This window comes from Nomia melanderi, chromosome 2, assembly GCF_051020985.1.
Source record: "Nomia melanderi isolate GNS246 chromosome 2, iyNomMela1, whole genome shotgun sequence".
In the NCBI taxonomy this organism is placed as follows: domain Eukaryota; kingdom Metazoa; phylum Arthropoda; class Insecta; order Hymenoptera; family Halictidae; genus Nomia; species Nomia melanderi.
Genome location: NC_135000.1, coordinates 10454865 through 10473388, shown reverse-complemented (window position 1 = coordinate 10473388; position 18524 = coordinate 10454865). Strand labels below are relative to the sequence as shown.

General features: G+C 34.0%; 3 protein-coding genes across 4 annotated transcripts; 2 read left to right on the top strand and 1 right to left on the bottom strand.

The window, feature by feature from the left end:
• Positions 1 to 987: 987 nt before the first annotated feature.
• Positions 988 to 13113, bottom strand: Pcif1 (Phosphorylated CTD-interacting factor 1). Its single transcript, XM_076364955.1, has 13 exons — positions 12823 to 13113; positions 12078 to 12367; positions 11531 to 11686; positions 11322 to 11461; positions 9860 to 11224; positions 9534 to 9791; positions 4159 to 4226; positions 3885 to 4045; positions 3578 to 3731; positions 2856 to 3494; positions 2489 to 2779; positions 2172 to 2407; positions 988 to 1785 (listed from the first exon to the last, which is right to left on the bottom strand). The coding sequence occupies exons 2-13, from the start codon at positions 12333 to 12335 to the stop codon at positions 1747 to 1749; spliced, it is 3765 nt and encodes a 1254-aa protein (XP_076221070.1). The 5' UTR covers positions 12336 to 12367; positions 12823 to 13113; the 3' UTR covers positions 988 to 1746.
• JMJD4 (jumonji domain containing 4) lies at positions 4855 to 8622 on the top strand. The gene is made up of 4 exons (XM_031990496.2): positions 4855 to 5472; positions 5614 to 5917; positions 5995 to 6265; positions 6343 to 8622. Exons 1-4 carry the CDS (start codon positions 5238 to 5240, stop codon positions 6814 to 6816), a joined length of 1284 nt encoding a protein of 427 aa, XP_031846356.1. The 5' UTR covers positions 4855 to 5237; the 3' UTR covers positions 6817 to 8622.
• A 240-nt stretch (positions 13114 to 13353) lies between the features above and the next one.
• Positions 13354 to 17745, top strand: Scm (Polycomb protein Scm). 2 transcript variants are annotated; one of them, XM_031990494.2, is made up of 8 exons: positions 13354 to 13764; positions 13921 to 14211; positions 14307 to 14539; positions 14608 to 15175; positions 15263 to 15445; positions 15526 to 16095; positions 16195 to 16349; positions 16443 to 17745. In XM_031990494.2, the coding sequence occupies exons 1-8, from the start codon at positions 13737 to 13739 to the stop codon at positions 16575 to 16577; spliced, it is 2163 nt and encodes a 720-aa protein (XP_031846354.1). In that variant the 5' UTR covers positions 13354 to 13736; the 3' UTR covers positions 16578 to 17745. The 2 variants fall into 2 exon arrangements, with proteins under 2 accessions (XP_031846354.1, XP_031846353.1); XM_031990493.2 differs by having other exon boundaries at positions 13357 to 13764; positions 15257 to 15445.
• The last annotated feature ends 779 nt before the right edge of the window (positions 17746 to 18524 follow it).

Sequence of the window (18524 nt, the reverse complement as noted above, 5' to 3'; positions counted from 1 at the left end):
GACCGCCGAATTGGTATGAGAAACCCGTCGAGCCTCCACGAGAGACCCCTGGAATCTGTGTCGATAATGTGGGTGCTTAATAGTCGATAAATTCGGTGTGAGAAACCCCTCCATCCGCCATGAGAGACCAGCAGAAACTGCACGAGAAATCTCTGAAAACCTTGCGCTCTTTGGTCATTCAGCGATGTGGGCGCCATCTAGTTCAACATCCATCAAACTTCTACCAAAAAAGTACCTTGTTACCGATGACACTGTCCGTCGTGTTACGAGTGTGGCGGTCGGTATTATTGTGTGTTGGTCTCGCCATCTGGCATGGCCTATACGGTACTATTTGGCTAGAAGTGTGAGCGTTCTCTGGCTAGGTGGAGCCACCACTGCTGGATAAGGAGTGACAAGGAAAGAATTACGGGCGCGAGAAGGACAGAGATAGGTGCATTGGTTGCGCCACCATGTTGCGACAGCTGGTACTATTTGCTTCGAGTTTCAGCGTTTCGTCGATAGATGGTGTTTGTAAGCCTGTGTTGTTTGGCTGGAAGTTTGAGAGTTCTCATGCTAGGTTGAGCCACCACTGCTGGCTAAGGACTGTCAAGGAAAGATTTACGGGCGTGTGAAGGACAGAGATAGATGCATTGGTCGCGCCACCAGGTGGGAACAGCTAGTACTATTTGCTTCCAGTTTCAGCGTTTCGTCGACGAATGGTGTTTATAAGCTTCTGTTGTTTGGCTAGAAGTTTGAGCATTCTCGCGATAGATGGAGCCACCTGCTGTTTTCGTTTGTGTCCTGTCACCTATGTTTTTTCGTTGACCTACATTTTATTGGCCGCGGGGATTTTATGATTAGATATGAATTAAGAAATTTGTTTGAAATGACACTATACAAGCTAAATAAATAAATGTATTAATGGATATTGTAATAACACCGTGGGATTCGTTTATTTTTGTAAGAACAAATTTAGTCGAGGATTGCTGGTTAACAAATAACATATAATTGGAAGGTCTACTCTTTGAGTTTTATTACATACTTTATTTATAATTCATAATAAATGTAATCTGAATAGATTTAATACTATATATGTGTATTGTATGTGTATGTATAGTAGAGGTGCGCACACAATGCGCGTATACACGTGTGTGCGTGTGGAAAATATTTACATGCTGGAAAGTTTTATTAGTTTCATTACCGATACATATTTACGTACTTTTTAATTGTACCAAGTGCGTTAAATTGATAATCTACATATGCGTACGGATGAGACTGATCGTTCAATATAAGAATCAAGTAATTCGTTAATCCAATAAAAAGAATTATAAAGTCGATTAAAACTACTTATGTAATGATGCATCTTAAAATCTTATATATTCTTGAAATTAGAATTCTGAGAAAATAAGCAGATTTTATATTTATAAAGTGTCGAACGCAACATTAAGATTCCATTGAGAAGTTATATTTACAGCCTAGATATATACAATGTTCTTCTTATTTACAATCTTGATTCCATTCACAAATTGTTTGAAATAACCACACAATAAATTATACGATCATGTTAATTTTTAGATATATATATATATATATATATATATATATATATTAATATATCTATATATCTATATATTATTCGATACCTAAAAATACTGTAGGATACAACTCCAAAAACCAGTTTACGAATCATTTCATTTGGTTTCATTATATTCTCCGCAATTGTTTACCCATTTATCCCATAATTTTACATTTCTTTCGTTCTGAAAATCATTGAAGAGGTTCAGGATTACTGAGGTGTTTATAACCCTGAAAAGAAATACATAAAAATGTCAGTAAATCGCCTTAAGAGGAATTAGTATCTCGTACGAATTATCCAATCTATCATGCACCTTATCTGTACTTTGTCTGATATTGTGTATTCTAGTATACTTGCAATGTACATGCTTTTTATGATAATTCTAGAAATAAAGACAATATAAAAAAAAAACAATGACACTGTCTCCAAAATGTTATGAACCCGTGGAAGCACTTAATATCACAATTCAGAGATAAAATACAATTATATTAGAAAACAAATAGGAAATGACTCGTTGCTAAGCATAGAGAATATTGCAGATAAAAATCAGTGTCTACACTGTTTGTACGATTTGTACTCGTTAGTGATTCATGCTGCCATAATAGGGACGGCATACATTTATCCGTTTGTTTCCTGGTCTTATGGTGTTATTGAAAGAGTCTCGTAACCGTGCTATGAACGTTTTGTACTCCATCTCTGGATTACTTTGACCAAAATCAAAATCTGCGACTTCCACTGTGAATCTTGATCTGCTCTGTATGTAATACGCAATACCAAAAACGATCAGTACCACTGCCGCGAGCGAACAAGAAACAGGCACAACAATTACTGACAATTGCGGTTTTGTTGTCACTGCAAAGTATAAAATATATGAGAATATTCCAATTTCATTATTACACGACAACATTAATGCCGATATTTTCAAAGATATACCTTTGTAAATATTTATTGTCAGAGGGTATACTTGTTTACTGACATCGTTATTCATTATAATTAGTATCGTATATACACTTGGCTCCAAAAAGTAATGGTTGATAGAAAAATTACAGGAATGAAGGGGATCAGCGCTGTTACACGTTTCATTTCCAGTAGGATTGTATTTTCCTCGTTGAAAATCAAGGCACTTATAAAAAGGTCCGGAACCTTTACAGGTCACATTCAAAGATAACATGTCCCACGGTTGAATCCAGTTCGTACCCTCCACTGTTATATTCATTATAGGTGCTAGGATTTAAAAACAATATAAACTGTAACATTTCGCATTGAATATTCATCGAGAAAAGTACAATACATTACTCACCACGAACATTGATCTTTTTGCTGAAATATCCGTAAGTCTTTTTAGGGTCTGGAGGTACTATTGATGAATTTGAACAGATATATGGTAAGGGAACATTTATACTGGTATTTGAAATGAGCGTTGTAACAGGTACTGTAGCAGTTGTCAATACTGTTTTCTCTGTTACAACAGTATCAGACACTGCAGTAGTTGCTACTTCTTCTACAGTAGTATTTGGTGCAATCAGATTTTGTTCAGTTGTAGAAAATGGAACAGATGTATTCACTGGTGTTTTTGGTGTTACTGTTGTTGTTGTTGTTGTTGTTGTTGTTGTTGTTGTTGTTGTTGTTGTTGTAGTTGTTGTTGTTGTGGTTGTAGGCGGTACAGTTGTTGGTGGCTCAAACGATGCAACTACTAGCACTTCCAGCATATGTGATGCATCAGCATTTGTAAAATTATATTGAAAATCCAAATCAGTTGTTTGACCATAATATTTGCAATCTATAAACCAATAAGTGAATACCGATGTTGCGTTATTTAAATATTCAACATCTCCTCTACGCATATTTATTGTCATATTCGCTTCTGTTGCAGAAGAAACATATTTATCTCCTCCTGTTTTGTTAGGCTGTATAATCTCTATGTCGCCGTTAAGGAATTCTATAGAAAGATGACGTATTAAACGAGAACCCTTGTAACATGCAAAGGTGCTTACAGAATTATATATCAAATTTTTGACCTACCTGTTACATAAAACCTAGTACGTATGCTGGTAACTGTCGACCACAAAATGAAAAACTGCTCTTTTACTATTACCTCTACTTCGTATTCTCCAATGCTATAATTTTCACGTGGATAACTTGTACTCCAATACACTGTAGTATTCGATGTTACTGTCTACGAAATGATAAAGATGTATAATATTAAATTTAAACAATTTCAGAAATTCTGTGAAGAATATAAAATGTGAAATGTTTCATTTGTTTTATGTAGAAACACCTTTTGATGATAATAACTTTTTTCAATAAAATATTAAATAAATGTACTAACTTCGTATTCATGGGATGGCATAGCGTTATCTCTCCACTCATATTTAAAAGTACCTTTTGGCTTGCTACCATTCTCGAGGAAATCAGCTTTAAACGTTATAGTTCCACCTAACACTACAGGACCATCATGGGTTAATGTTATGTTGTACTTAACAGCGTTAACTGTGAAAAACAGAATCATGTAAAATCCTCCAAAATAATTAGAAATTATGTTTACGGCAAGGCGCATAATTACAACATGAAACGAACGTCGTAATTAAAAGAAATACATGTACCTGGCAGAATGGACAACAGGTACCAAACGAGACCCCACGAAAAATGCATTACCTGCATTTTGCACATTGATAAATCGTTACATTTAGTTCAGAAAATATTTATACTCCGTGATCTTGATTTTACTCTGCATGGAATTAAACGCATATCATAACGCCTCTGACTGTGACATGTTAGCATTTATGATTGCCAACTGTGTCATTCCATACACGCATTTTTGACAACTTGTTAAGTCAATTATGGAAGCGCAAATAATTTTTAGAAATCCCTTCTGAGGTTTATTTCGCTTCGGGTTTTATTAAATACTACAAATATAAATGTTCAAATTTCAACGACAATTCTTTACCCATTTCCAACTATATATTTATTGATGACAGATAAATTCTCTAGAGAAAAAAACAGTCCAACTACCTACCCAAATACTATACGGATTGAAACGAATCATCTTCACCCACGACAAAATATTTTGTATGATAGGAAAAATCGTATAATGTCACTTGCGAAGCGAAATTTCTATCGAAGCCTCAGCGTACACTTATGAAAACAAAACTATTTTCTTCAAGAATTAATTCCTATTGTATTATATATTATGTATTAAACATGCTTTTTTCTACTTACTTTTGCATTATTTTTGTCGTTGATTTTTTACAGAAAATCAAAAAAAATATATATTCTGTTAGACTGAATTCACTAGAACCACACACGACAGATATACATAACCTAACTTCACCATGATAATGTAGTGTCTATAATGCTCTCTTACCCAGGCAAAGCGAACCAATGAAAATCTATTTACATAATGGTTTTTCCACAGTCAATTATTTACCATGGGATTTAGTAATAAATACGTCGATAAGCAATCAATTAAAAATATAATATTGCATAAAACATGTAGGTACGCGTGTAACTTGGTAAAATTTCAAGGTGGTTTTAAAATAGTATATTTAACATTGTGCCGCTTGAAGCAACAGCATCATGAGTTTTTAAAAACAACTACACGCTACTGTCGATTTCTATGGCCTAATGTATATAAAAACATGAGATTTGTTTACCAAGTTTAATATAAATAAAAAAAGGCACGATGGTGCAAGTCCTCGAGATTCAAACAACTAAGTTGTCCCTTGAAAAAAGTAACGTCATAGTTGATTGGATCGATCATACCGATCCGTCGATGACATACGCTGATTTTTTTTCGAAATATTTAATTCCGAATAAGCCGTGTTTATTTAATTCCAAAGTGACGGAGAATTGGTCGTGCAGAAGACAATGGAGCTTGGACGACGCACCAGATTTTGATGCTCTTGATATATTGTTTGGTAAATATTTTATATATTACTCAAATTATCATATTATAAACACAATATCTTTAACAGAGAGATGTAACCGCTAACATTTATGTATTATTTTTTCAGTATAATTATTGTATTACTCTAATTGAAATCGGTTTTATTCTACAGGAAACGAAGCAGTCCCAGTCGCGGATTGCAATAAGAAGTATTACAATTCACAATCTAAGGATGACATGATAATGAGAGATTATTTAAATTATTGGATGGACTACAACCAGCTGAAAAGCAGTTTCTCGGATACTAAGTCACTTTTGTATTTAAAGGATTGGCATTGTCCTAAATTATTTCCTAATGCTCCTATGTATAATGTTCCCCAATATTTTGCGTCTGATTGGTTAAATGAATATTACATTGCAAATCCTGACTTAGACGACGACTATAGGTTCGTGTATATGGGACCAAGTGGGACATGGTAAAATATATTCTTTGAGTATTCAGTTTTGTGGTTTATCAAATGTTTATAAGAGAGAAACGTTCCCCTGTATTTAGGACACCGTTGCATGCAGATGTATTTGGATCGTACAGTTGGTCTGCGAATGTAATTGGAAAGAAACGTTGGTTACTCTTTCCTCCCCATCAAGAGGACTTTTTACGCGATATTAATGGCCAGTTAATATACGACGCAACATCCGATGAACTTAATGACTATAAAAAGTACAAAGCTTACGATAAACGTACATTGAGATACATTGATGTAATTCAGCAAGCTGGAGAGATTATATTCATACCTTCCGGATGGCACCACCAAGTTTGGAATTTGGTAACTCTGGTCAACTGTTGTTCTTTACAGTTCAAAGATATTTTACTTCTATATTTTATACGATCTTTTATTAATAGGAAGATACAATTTCAATTAATCATAATTGGATTAATGGATGCAATATTATGGACGTGTGGCGTGGACTGAAGAAAGAATTGTGTTCTGTAATGAAAGAAGTATCTGATTGTAAAGATATGAATAATTGGGTGGAACAATGCCAACTGATATTAAGATCAACATTTGGAATGGATTATCATCTGTTTCTTGATTTCATAATATTCATAGCTACACAGCGGTTAAACATGATTTTGAATAAGGAGAAGGTGATTAGTTTCAAGAAATACGAATTCGGAACGAATCATTGTATATTTGATCTCGATGCGATAAGATTGGTACTTATAGATTTCATTAATGACACAGAAGAAAAATCTATTTACGAGTTAGTTTGCGAAAGGAAACAAGCTCATACGTTGTTGAATAAAATAGTGAAATTACTGACTTCGTACAATCTCGAATCTTTATGCGAAACGCAAACGAATGGCAAAGTTTAAAATAAAACCTAATAAATTTTGTATAGTTGAAAGATTAATTGAAAAATGCATTTTTTTACAGTTTAATAATATAATAGTATAAATTATATTAGGTGAAATTTGAGTATATATATATATATTTAATTACAACAACAAAAAGGAGTTTCTTTTTTTTATTACATTTACGACATTGTAGCTGTTTTCATATTTCAGTAAAAACATTGTTGTAACATTAACAGTGCATAATATCTATTTAACAACAAATCGAATTATTTACTTAATATAAATACTTGTAAATATATATATATATATATTTATTCATACTGTAAATATTGTATATAACGCAATGTAAAAAGGACAATAAAATACAGAAAGTGAATTTATTCTGATTATAAACAAAAAGGTCTTGTATATTAGAGTATTTTAGGTCATATTAAATGGAATACCTTTGAAATCTAAATAATAAGAGAACGTACACTGCTATTACATTACCATGAAACATAAGCAAAGGAAGTTTATTATGCTAAGCTTACTGATTTAGAGCTCTGTAAATATGCGATTCATTTTTGTATCACAAAATGCCCTCGATGATTGATACAAATGTAAAATTATAATGTGACACTCTTAAGACAGGACGCATGATCTCTAAATTTTCGTATCAATTGGAAATAAAGAATCCTCTGTTATAAATAATTTTGAAATATCATTCTGCAACAGTGATAGTTTTTTCCCTATGCGTATATGTATATATATATATACAATATATATATATATATATATATATATACAATACATATACACGCGCGCGCGCACACGACATACACACACACGCATAATGAGGATACTAGAAAACATATATGAAAATATAATGAAAATTCATCAATATTAGAAATGATGTTATATGAACTTTCCGTTAACAGAATTAATGTACGTGTGTATGGTATATGTATAAGATCGTGTAATAAGATCGTAGTATGTATGTATATGTGATATCCTTAAAATGTTCGTAATTTTTTTGATTTTGTATATGTACCGTTTGATATGAATTTCTTATGTTACGCTCCATGTAATTTGAAACTCAGACACATCCTACGTAAAACAACAAAGACTGAGAAACATATAAAAAAAAAAAATGATTTTTGTTATCGCTTTCAAAGAAACAACAAATGTATGTACCAGAATTTTACCTTTAATTCAAGGGAGTCCAACGATAGTATAGATAGATAAATATTGTGTCGCATTAAGTTCATAAAACGATTTCTCACGAAACTTTGTAAAGAAAACCGAAGAACAACAAAAGCGTTTACTCTTGAGAAAGTTTATATATTTCTGTACAATATCTCGCTTCATAAATGTTGTGTAAAGATTCGTATAAAATATTGCACTGATGAAGATATGTTTAGAAAAAAGTGTCTGCCGTTAAATGTTCCGTTATTCCACATCAAAAGAAAAGATTGTCATGGATAAAAGGTATAAAAAGGAATACTCTCGCAAATTATAATTGTACAAAGTAAGTTTTCGATTAAAAACAAGTAAATATAGTATGTATTTCACTATTTACACACACGAGCGCGTTCGCACACACACGTGCATACTCATTATACACTCGCAGCACGCGCACACACACACAGGCACGCACGCACGCACGCACAACTACTTCTTTTAAAACTTTTCTTTTTCGTGATAGTACCAATTTTTTTACTTGCATGGCAAATGACTATATTTATACCTAAGATATCACGTCTCACAAAGTCTTCTTGTCAATTAACAACAATTAACACTATTACAAAGATTAGACTCCACGCAACGTGATTTTATATTAATTATTGAATTACCTTTTTGTTTTTTTTTTATACCTATATAATAGATACATATCTTCTTTACTGTGTCTCATACATTTTTTTCTTAACATTCCTTATGGAAACAGTTAATGGAATTGCACTGTACGATAAACATCACAAAAGAATTATTCGATTTAAGTATTTTAAATTCCTGCTATTTTGAATAGAAAGAATTCTTTATGAAATTTATACGACATAATAAAATATAATATTCGAATTGATGTTTGTCCTTGCACATATATATACAACACGCAACACGCATACGCATATACACGGATTCACACACAAATATACCATAGAGACACACGCAGAGCACGCGCGCACACACCACACTCATTCCTATGTATACGATGCGTCTACAATGCGTTACTTACGTGAGCTGATCCGGCCTGTGGTTTAAAAGCGAAGAGGGGCAAGGGGAACCGTCCACTCGCGACGCTGGGCCCGATAGTACTGTCGGAATGAATTTCGTCACGTCTTTGTTTACTGGCCGAGCCGCGAGCTGAGGTGGGGCATGCGCCCAAGTCCCCTTGCCCCTCTTCATTTTTCAGCGACAGACCCGCCGCTTGGTTCACGCGAGTAACGCACTGTAGTATACCTTCTTTTAAAAATGAAATGAATTAATGTTACAACTAGTACCATTAATAATATTGAAGTATTAATGTATGTTTAAAGAAACTACCTAGAACTGATGCTTAAGACCCATTGTACTGTTAATATATTTCCCTTATACGAAAAATAATTGATGTATCGACGAAGTTGTTGTATGTATCAAAGACATTCCCTATAAAAAGAATCGAATTTCTGCTGGGAAAGAATGAAAAATTATAGGCTGTAACTTATTCTTTCTGTGATTTGTTATGTTGCTGAGCGGTTCATCGTATTTAGATGGGATGCGTGGACAGTGACTGTAACGGTACTGTTGGCGTTGTAGGCGTTGTTAAGACAGGCATAGGTGTAGATGGTATTTGTTGATGAGATTGTCTAGGCGGCGATAAAAGTTCTTGCCTATCCCGTTCTCTTTCCCTTCCTGGACGCCACGCTTCCAACAACGCTTCGACTCTTTCCTCCGTAGGTCCCCAGCGAGAAGCACCAGCTGCATTTTGCAACCACACGACCAATGTTCCATGAGCTGCCCTAATGTTAACTTCGCTTCTGGAATAAACAATGTTTATTCTACTATTGTACTAAGGATATATCAATCTGAAAATAGTAACACCCACTTGGATAATATATGCTGAAACCCGTGCCTGTATTCGTGTTCCATAGCAGGTACGACTACTTGCTTCCGTTTGAAGTGACTACCTTCCAGTTTGATCAGAGCATTAGGTGCTGGATCTCTCCATTCGGGTAAGAACACTACGAAGGACAAAGGTTCGGCTGAATCGGCCAGAAGGCGTTCAAAATGATTGACCATGGCTTCCATTAGCTCCTCGCAGTACGGTGGATTTGCTTGAAACGAGCCACTGACAGGCCTGAAGTCTAAGAAAGGTCCCCTTGATCCGAAGTAGGAATCTACATCAGCGAATGCCGAACTGTATTGTCTAAAGTAACAATTTAATGGAGACGCAAAGCACTCGAATGTCACGCCAAAGTGTCTTTGCAGACACTCGAAAACTGTAACTGGGAGGGCCATCTGTGTCGCTTGGCCTTCGTTTATTCCCAGATACGTCTGATAGCGTTTCAACATGCACCAAACGCGTGGTAGAAACATTTCAAATTTCTTGTCGTCGAAGCAATTGTATCTGTACAGATGTTCTAATTTAGCGAGATGCATGTTATTAACGCACACAGTGTCCCCATGGAAACGTAATAACGTTTGTTCACGTTCAGGAAGATAATCCATTTGTGGAAGGCGAGGAGTCGGAAGTGAAAATTGCACTGGGTAACACCAAACTTTTCTTTGCGTGCTGGCTGGTCCTCCTAACGGTATTACGTTCCCTAAACCGTTGTCCTTCAATATTTGGTTATTTTTATCCTTTACTTTCTTCGCGTACTCTGTCGACAGGTGATAAATCTTCAAACAAATACCCTCAACGCTGGCTTTCACGGTTTCCGTGAGATGAGGCTGGCATTGCCGTTTCAAGTGTGCTAGACGATCTTGAAAATCATCGAATGTAGCACCGACAGTTCGTCTTAACCATTGGAAGGTGTCTTCTGCGTTCCACTTCACAACTTTTCTACTTTCGGACGAAGCTGCTCTCGATTCTATCATTTTCTTCGCAGCTTCGGCGTACCGTGACAATTGTTTCCTTGCGTCACCGGTGAATTTCGGTCGAACTAACTTAATCGGGATGTCGTTCATGATTTCACGATACATTGACATAGAAATTTCAGGGAAACACTGACTCGGTAAAAGAGGATCTGATCCACAGTCTATAACCTTTCTTTCCATTAACCATCGGTTAAAGGAATCTTTAGGTGCATCAATCGATTCACGGGTATGACACAATTCTTGATAACACTGTCTCAATTTTGCCAGCAAACTACAACGTAGTGCTTCTGCTTCTGGATGAACGTGTGGTAAATTCGACGGTGCTCTTTCATATATTATAACATTCGTCGGTATCTCTAAATCCCATGGACCCCTATTGTAACATTGAAAAGGGCGATACGTTAAAGTTCTGCATTGAAAAACATATTACTGTGTTTATAGAATTTTTATGTTAAGTAATTCGAACGTACGCTAAAACAAATTTCTTCGCAGCTGGGACAATACTATCTTCCGAAGCTCTACGTTTGACTGTTCCTCCAGAGGGAATGGTTCCATTTCCAGGAACGGATTGCACACCACAGATACCGAGTGGATCCGTAATTGGGTCAAACTAAAATATAAATATAACTGATGCATATAACTTTATAGAAACGTATAAGTAAACTCTATACCTTAGTACCTGAGGTTTCAAAGGTGGTACTACCCATAAAGACTCTCCAGTTAATTTATTCCAAAAATATGGTCGATTTTCTCTTTTACTCCAAAACTTTTTCCATCCTTGTTGCTGAAGCTCAGGCGAAAGTTCAGAGTCTGGGAAAGATCCTGGTGGCGTACCCTGCAATATTTACTAAGTATTTATATACCATTAAATATTTTGTTCCGATTGCATGGAATACAAAAGCAACTGGCTACTGTATAAAAACAAAAACGAAGATGTAAAATAAAAGCTATTCCTTTCTGTCGTAATTTCAACCTAATTCGAAGAAGATGTTTGATAAACAAATTATTCGGTACACAATTAAGGTTCCATAACAAAGAAAACATATCGACAATCAACTGTTTTATAATAGTATATTAAAATATAACAAATAAAAACATTGAATATGTAAAAACAAATAAATTATTCTATTATTATACACATAAATATCTACTATGTATGTAATTTAAGATACAACTCAATGTCACAAGTTAAACTACTCGATTATGTTTTCTTAACATTTCGTTACCTGTGTTATTAAGGCTGGTTGTTGAATATGACCAAGCTGCGAACAATGGTCAGGTATAGTTTGTGCTGAACTTAACATAGGTGCCTGAAGCTTTACAGGAGTAGGAACTATAACTTGTGCAACCGTTGGATTTGTATCTTGCTGCAATGATTGATGATGGTGATGCATGGTGGAATAAGAGGATGCGGATTGTCCTGATAATGTTTCCCACGAAGAAGTATTAGGTATATCTTGTTTTCCTCCGCTTACTTCGTTCATTGTTCGATGTTTGTATCAGAGGAGTACTTACACTGTGTAAAATGCACAACAAAATGCGTATAAATATTGCTGGACAATCTATATATTTTGGATACACAGAAACTCATCTATTTTTCACTTAGACCTGTCGAATCGATTAACTGTTACAATTTGTCAGAGAATATTATAAAAAATATCCTTATATTTATGATTAAAGTAATCACAGACAAGTGGAAAACATAAAAATGAACAGTAACTGTTCCGAATGGAAAAATATATTAATTCTTTGAAAATCAAGTTAATTAGTATAAAATCTGAATAGTCAAGTAACTTTGCGTACGGATTCCGATGAAATCCACGATTATAACGACAGATAAATTCTGTGACAACATTTCGTAATTCAGTGTTTGTTTACATGCTATGAAAACACTCGATGAATTCGTTAATTTTCGCGGAACGGAGTATCGGTAACACGTGAGAATGATTAAATTATCGAAGCAGGACTTACGAGGATCAACAATATCCCGATTTCGTATAAAATTTATAACAAAACTTAGAATTCATTCATGATTTGTGAAATTTGACGCAACGACCTCCACCCGTGAGATACCATTTGCTTGAACTGAAATTCTGACGATAGTAAAGTTAAAGCTTTTCTCACAACGGGTGACGAATTCATATAAAAGGGAATACTTAAACGCGTTGAACCAGGCATTAAATTAATATTCATCCGAATCGAATATTTCTACGGGTTACATTATAATTTACATTTTTATTTCGCGAACGTTTCACAAATATACGTAACTGCGCAAATAAACTGCTTAAACCTTGATATTTATGGTGCGACTTTTCAGGCGATGAATTTTAAACGAACGTTGAAACGTTGTCGATAAAAAAAATAAGAGATGCGTATTGCGATTTATGTAAAAATGAATATAAATAAAATATTCATTTTTGTTCGTATATTTCGCTAGATCCAGCTTCATTATTTACTTCTGCGAAATTCGCAATAGCACACAGGTTACACTATGTATCATTAAAGTATCGATATTCATTTAGCGACTCCTTTCTACTACCTTTTTATCTAAGGATTGCGCGGCCAAATCAAAGCAATATGGCGGCTTGACATAATAATTTTTGATACGGAATATATTATTTTGATTGTAACGAAATAATCGTCCCGCAGTTCTATTAAATTATTCTTTGGTTGAAAATTAACACGAAAGTACGTTGCCGCGTAGAAATATCAAGCGAAACGTGGTCACGAGCCGGTCGTGGGCAAAGGTTCCGCGATTTAAAACTGAATAGTGCTTCCAAAATTTATTTTATTAATAGACGCAAAGATGTCCCTAATTACTGAATTAAACTAGTATCGTTGTGCAGTGAGGCTTAGTGTTGATCACCAGTTTTCTATGAAGAACTATGTCGTCTACACAAAGCAAAATGCGAGGTATAGAAATATTATGGTTTAATATTTTTCTGTACTTTATATGTGATTTGAGTACATTTTTCCATTATTTTCTCTCATGGATACAATGTGCTTGGACTGTATACGTTGTGCTGAATATATCAAGTTGGTATTGAAGTATTTCAATTTCAAATGCAGGTCCAGGAAGACCACCAAAATCAAAAAACTCTTGTACATGGTGCGGAGAAACTAAACAGCCTTTGAAATATGTTCTTCCTACGCAACACGGGAAAAAAGAATTTTGTTCTGAGACCTGTTTATCCGAATTTCGCAAAGCTTATGTGAGAGGAGCCTGCGTTCAATGTGACAACGTTATTAGAGGTACACCGGTGAGATTGGAACAGAAAGATGGACCGACGAAAGATTTTTGTTCTTCGTTTTGTTTAAATAAACATCAGAAGAAAGAGGGACAAACCGAAGCAAAGAAAAGTTAGTGATTTATGTCAATTTTATATTGCTCAAATATTGTTTATCTTAATTGTTTAAGAAATATTATATATTAACATTTCTTTTAATTTCCTTAGACAATAGGGACCAATCATCACCTTCACCATCAATTTCACCAGGATTGTTAAGTGGAAATAATGTTCCATCTACAACTCAGTCTTTCACAAATGCTAATAACCATACAGCCATGTCTCATCCACCCTCGACTTCTACTGGTCCATTTCAGTACGAAACATATCAAACTTTTGATTGGGATCTCTACTTGAAAGAAACAAATAGTCAAGCTGCACCTATCGAATGCTTTAAACAGGTACAATCATTTACGAAATAAAATTTCAAGCAAAAAATACGGATTATAATATTGAAATTTTCTTTCAGCATGAAGTCCCACCGATTAACGAATTCAAAATGGGTATGAAGTTGGAAGCCCTTGATCCTCGTAACTTAACATCGACTTGCATTGCGACTGTAGTCGGTGTTCTCGGTCCGCGACTCAGATTAAGACTGGATGGCTCGGATAATAAAAATGATTTTTGGCGTTTGGTTGATAGCAACGAAATTCATCCCATCGGCCATTGCGAAAAGTCTGGTGGCATGTTACAGCCCCCGTTAGGCTTCCGAATGAATGCTTCCAGTTGGCCCATGTTTCTTTTAAAGACTTTAAACGGGGCAGAGATGGCACCTGCAAAAGTATTCAAACGTGAACCGAAAACACCGCGTTCCAATATGTTCGAAGTCGGGCATAAATTAGAAGCCATAGATAAAAAGAATCCGCAACTTATATGCACAGCAACTGTTGGCGCTGTTAAAGACGATATGATTCACATTACATTCGACGGCTGGAGGGGTGCTTTCGATTACTGGTGCCGCTTTGACTCTAGGGATATCTTTCCTGCTGGATGGTGTTTTAAAAGTGGTCATCCGTTACAGCCTCCAAGACAAAAATGTAAAATACATATTGATATGCGTGTATGTGCATTATAATGATGATACTGTTAACATTAACGATATACACGAATTATTGCAGCAACAGGGCCTAACAGATTTAAATCAAGGACCAGTAATGTCTTACCGGTAATGGCGATATCTGGTGGAGGCACTAACGGAGAACCAGCCGTTGCTTTGGTAAGCCCTGCAGGTTCCAGTGCTCCTCCGCAACCAGCTACAGAACCTGATACTAGTACAGCTAATACCAAACCACATTCTCTAGAGAATGGTAAACTTTAATATATCTGCAAATATATACTTTGTTGCTTACTTATTGTTTTTTGACTCATTACTTCTATTATATTACAGTTACAATTTATGTAAACCACAATTGTACTTGTGGTCCTTACTTTGATCCTCGTAAAGTAAAAGCTATGCCAGCACAATTTGGCACCGGTCCCATATTAAATGTTACAAGAGATATATTTCAAGCTTTCCTGATGGCAGCAATGAGTCCAAGACAAATGTTAAGCTTATTAAAACGTGGTGAAGGAGAAACCATAAGCTTAATTTTAGAGAGTAAACCTACTTCTGTTAGGTTACCAATATTTATGGAGGAGGAGGATTTTTACATATACATAAGGCGGCAACTTGAAGATCTTTGCGCGTGCGAGCACATGTTGTTCAGGAGAAAGGAATCTTGTAATAAATGTCCAAATACCCAGCAACCACAATCTACGAACAGCGAAGAAACAGTTGGCACTGGTACAACTAATAGCACTACTACCGCAGAGAAAAGAAGATGGCAATCTCAAAGTCAACAAAATTTATCGTCGAGTATCCAGCAACAGCAAATACAACAGAATTCTGTGCCAAGTATGAATAATTCGACACTGTCGTCCCCAACAGCTATGAAACAACCTAGGAAATCCGTTCCAGGTAACCAGTTGAACGTTCCTTTACGATATATTATTGTAACCTAATCGATCGTTCGCTAAGAGTTCAGTAAAATAAATATTATTACTATTCCGATTATAGAACTTGAAGCTGCAACGTCAACCACTCAGTCAGAAAGTTCTATGAATCGTACAGCTTCTACTGAACCAGCGGAATGGACTATCGAAGATGTAATACATTATATTGGTGTCACTGATCCTGCGTTAGGGCAACATGCAGATTTATTCCGGAAACACGTAAGCTATTTACATTTTACTTTCAGTGAACGTTATGTGTTTTACTGATGAGTTTTAGTAATAATGATATACATACATATGCTTTATTTTCAGGAAATTGATGGGAAAGCTTTATTACTTTTAAATTCTGATATGATGATGAAGTATATGGGACTGAAACTTGGGCCAGCACTTAAAATATGCAATTTGGTAAATCGTATTAAAGGTAGAAGGCATATTCTTCTATGACTTTGTTAAACATCAAACTATGTATAGTGAGTTGAATCAACCCATTACTTAAACTGGCTGGTCAAATTTGTTTTCATTATTGAAAACAAAGTAATATATAAGTTGTTAAAATAATGTGAATATATTGATTATAAACTTTTGGAACCTATTCATTTGTCAGTTATCATAGACTTTAAGTAAAAGAAATCAAAGTTTAATTTTATTTTAATGTTTAAATAGTTACATTCTTAAAGAAATATAAAAATTACGTTAGTTACGTGAATGTAAAGCATCTCTTTTTTTTTTCTTCTTTTGTTTTTTAATACGACCACGGGGAACATTGCCCTGTTAAAAAAGATTAATTACACTAGTTTATCCAAACTCTAATTACTATTGTTAAGTACCAGACTAAGGAAGCATTTTTCAGTGCTTTTGTCATTATGAAACTTTGTTGTAGTCCTTACATATATATATATATATATATATATTTTTTTTTTCTTTCTTTAAAGAAAAACTGTTATTGCCTAAGTTTGTACTTGTGACATAAACAAAGGAAAGTATACATTTAAGTATATATTTTTGAGTTTATCTTATTATTTCAAACGATAGTATCATTTCACGTAACTATTTTCCAAATATAGTATTCGTCAAAATAAGAATATCAAAGCGAAGCTTCGGTATTCTACGCATTTTTATTTAAAAGAATAATTCTTAAAAACATATATGTACAAAGTGTAATTAATGATGTTTTGTTTGATATTATACACATTTAAGAATTATTAAATTTGTACGCAATTTTATTCGCGCTTACAATGTATTAACATCTCAGTACAGTATGATTTGATATACGCTACTAATACTTTATTTCATACTTATTGCATTATATAATTTCAATTTTTGATACATTGTAAATATAATTTACAAAAGTTCAAAGTAATACACATAATAAATTTGGTCGTATTTACATTCACAAGACATAATTGAAAAACAAAAAAAAAAGAAAGTTGCGGTTGCAAACTCAGAAGATTAAATTACATAAAATTATCGTTTATGTTAACACGAATTAAGTAATATTATTTCCTTCTTTTTTCGTACGTTTCAGTGGATGATAAATATATGATAAAACAATTTCATCATTAAGTCTGATTTTAAGCATGTAATTTAAATAAAATCGAATCAGTGTGTCATATTTTTGTGATGTTGCATTCCTAATAATAATTGTATTTAGAACGTGCACTGTCATACTTTACAGGCATAAGTGTCTATATTTTTTATATTACTATATTACTCTCTTGTAAAAAGAAAGCATTCTAAATATTATAGAATTATACTCATTAGTAGTTCAGTATTAGTATTCCATTAAGAGCTTCTTTGAAAGTGAAGTATGTTTTATAGGCGGGGGCATTATTATTATATGATTTATACAACATTTTATATGTGTATGGTATTATATTCTTTTTATCTTCACTTATTCTCTTATTTTGAATGGTACGTGCATATGTACTAAGGTGCGTTAGTATAAATGCAGTTCTTATTTCATTGTGTATATATATATAACAACTGTTAATGTATGCAAAATTATCACTGTGATACATTGCATAATTATAGTATTAAAAATTAGTTATTAAATATAATATAAATATAAGAAACAGAATATTTTCCCACTAAATTCAAATTACCTTTAACCATGCTGAAAAGAGTTGTATGTATCTGCAAGGAATTATGCATGTACACAGAATATCGTTGTTAGAGTAATTCCATTAGAATACATTCTCAATTATATTTCTCTTAAGAGTACATTTGAAATGACGAGGATAATATTAATGTGAAATACATGTGTCATACATAAAAAGAACTACTGTAAAATAAAATAATTTAAAGAATTACTTACTGTTTTATAAATGACATATTTTTAGATTCTTAAAATAATCTCATTACAATTTAAGAAAGAGTAATTGCACTTGATTG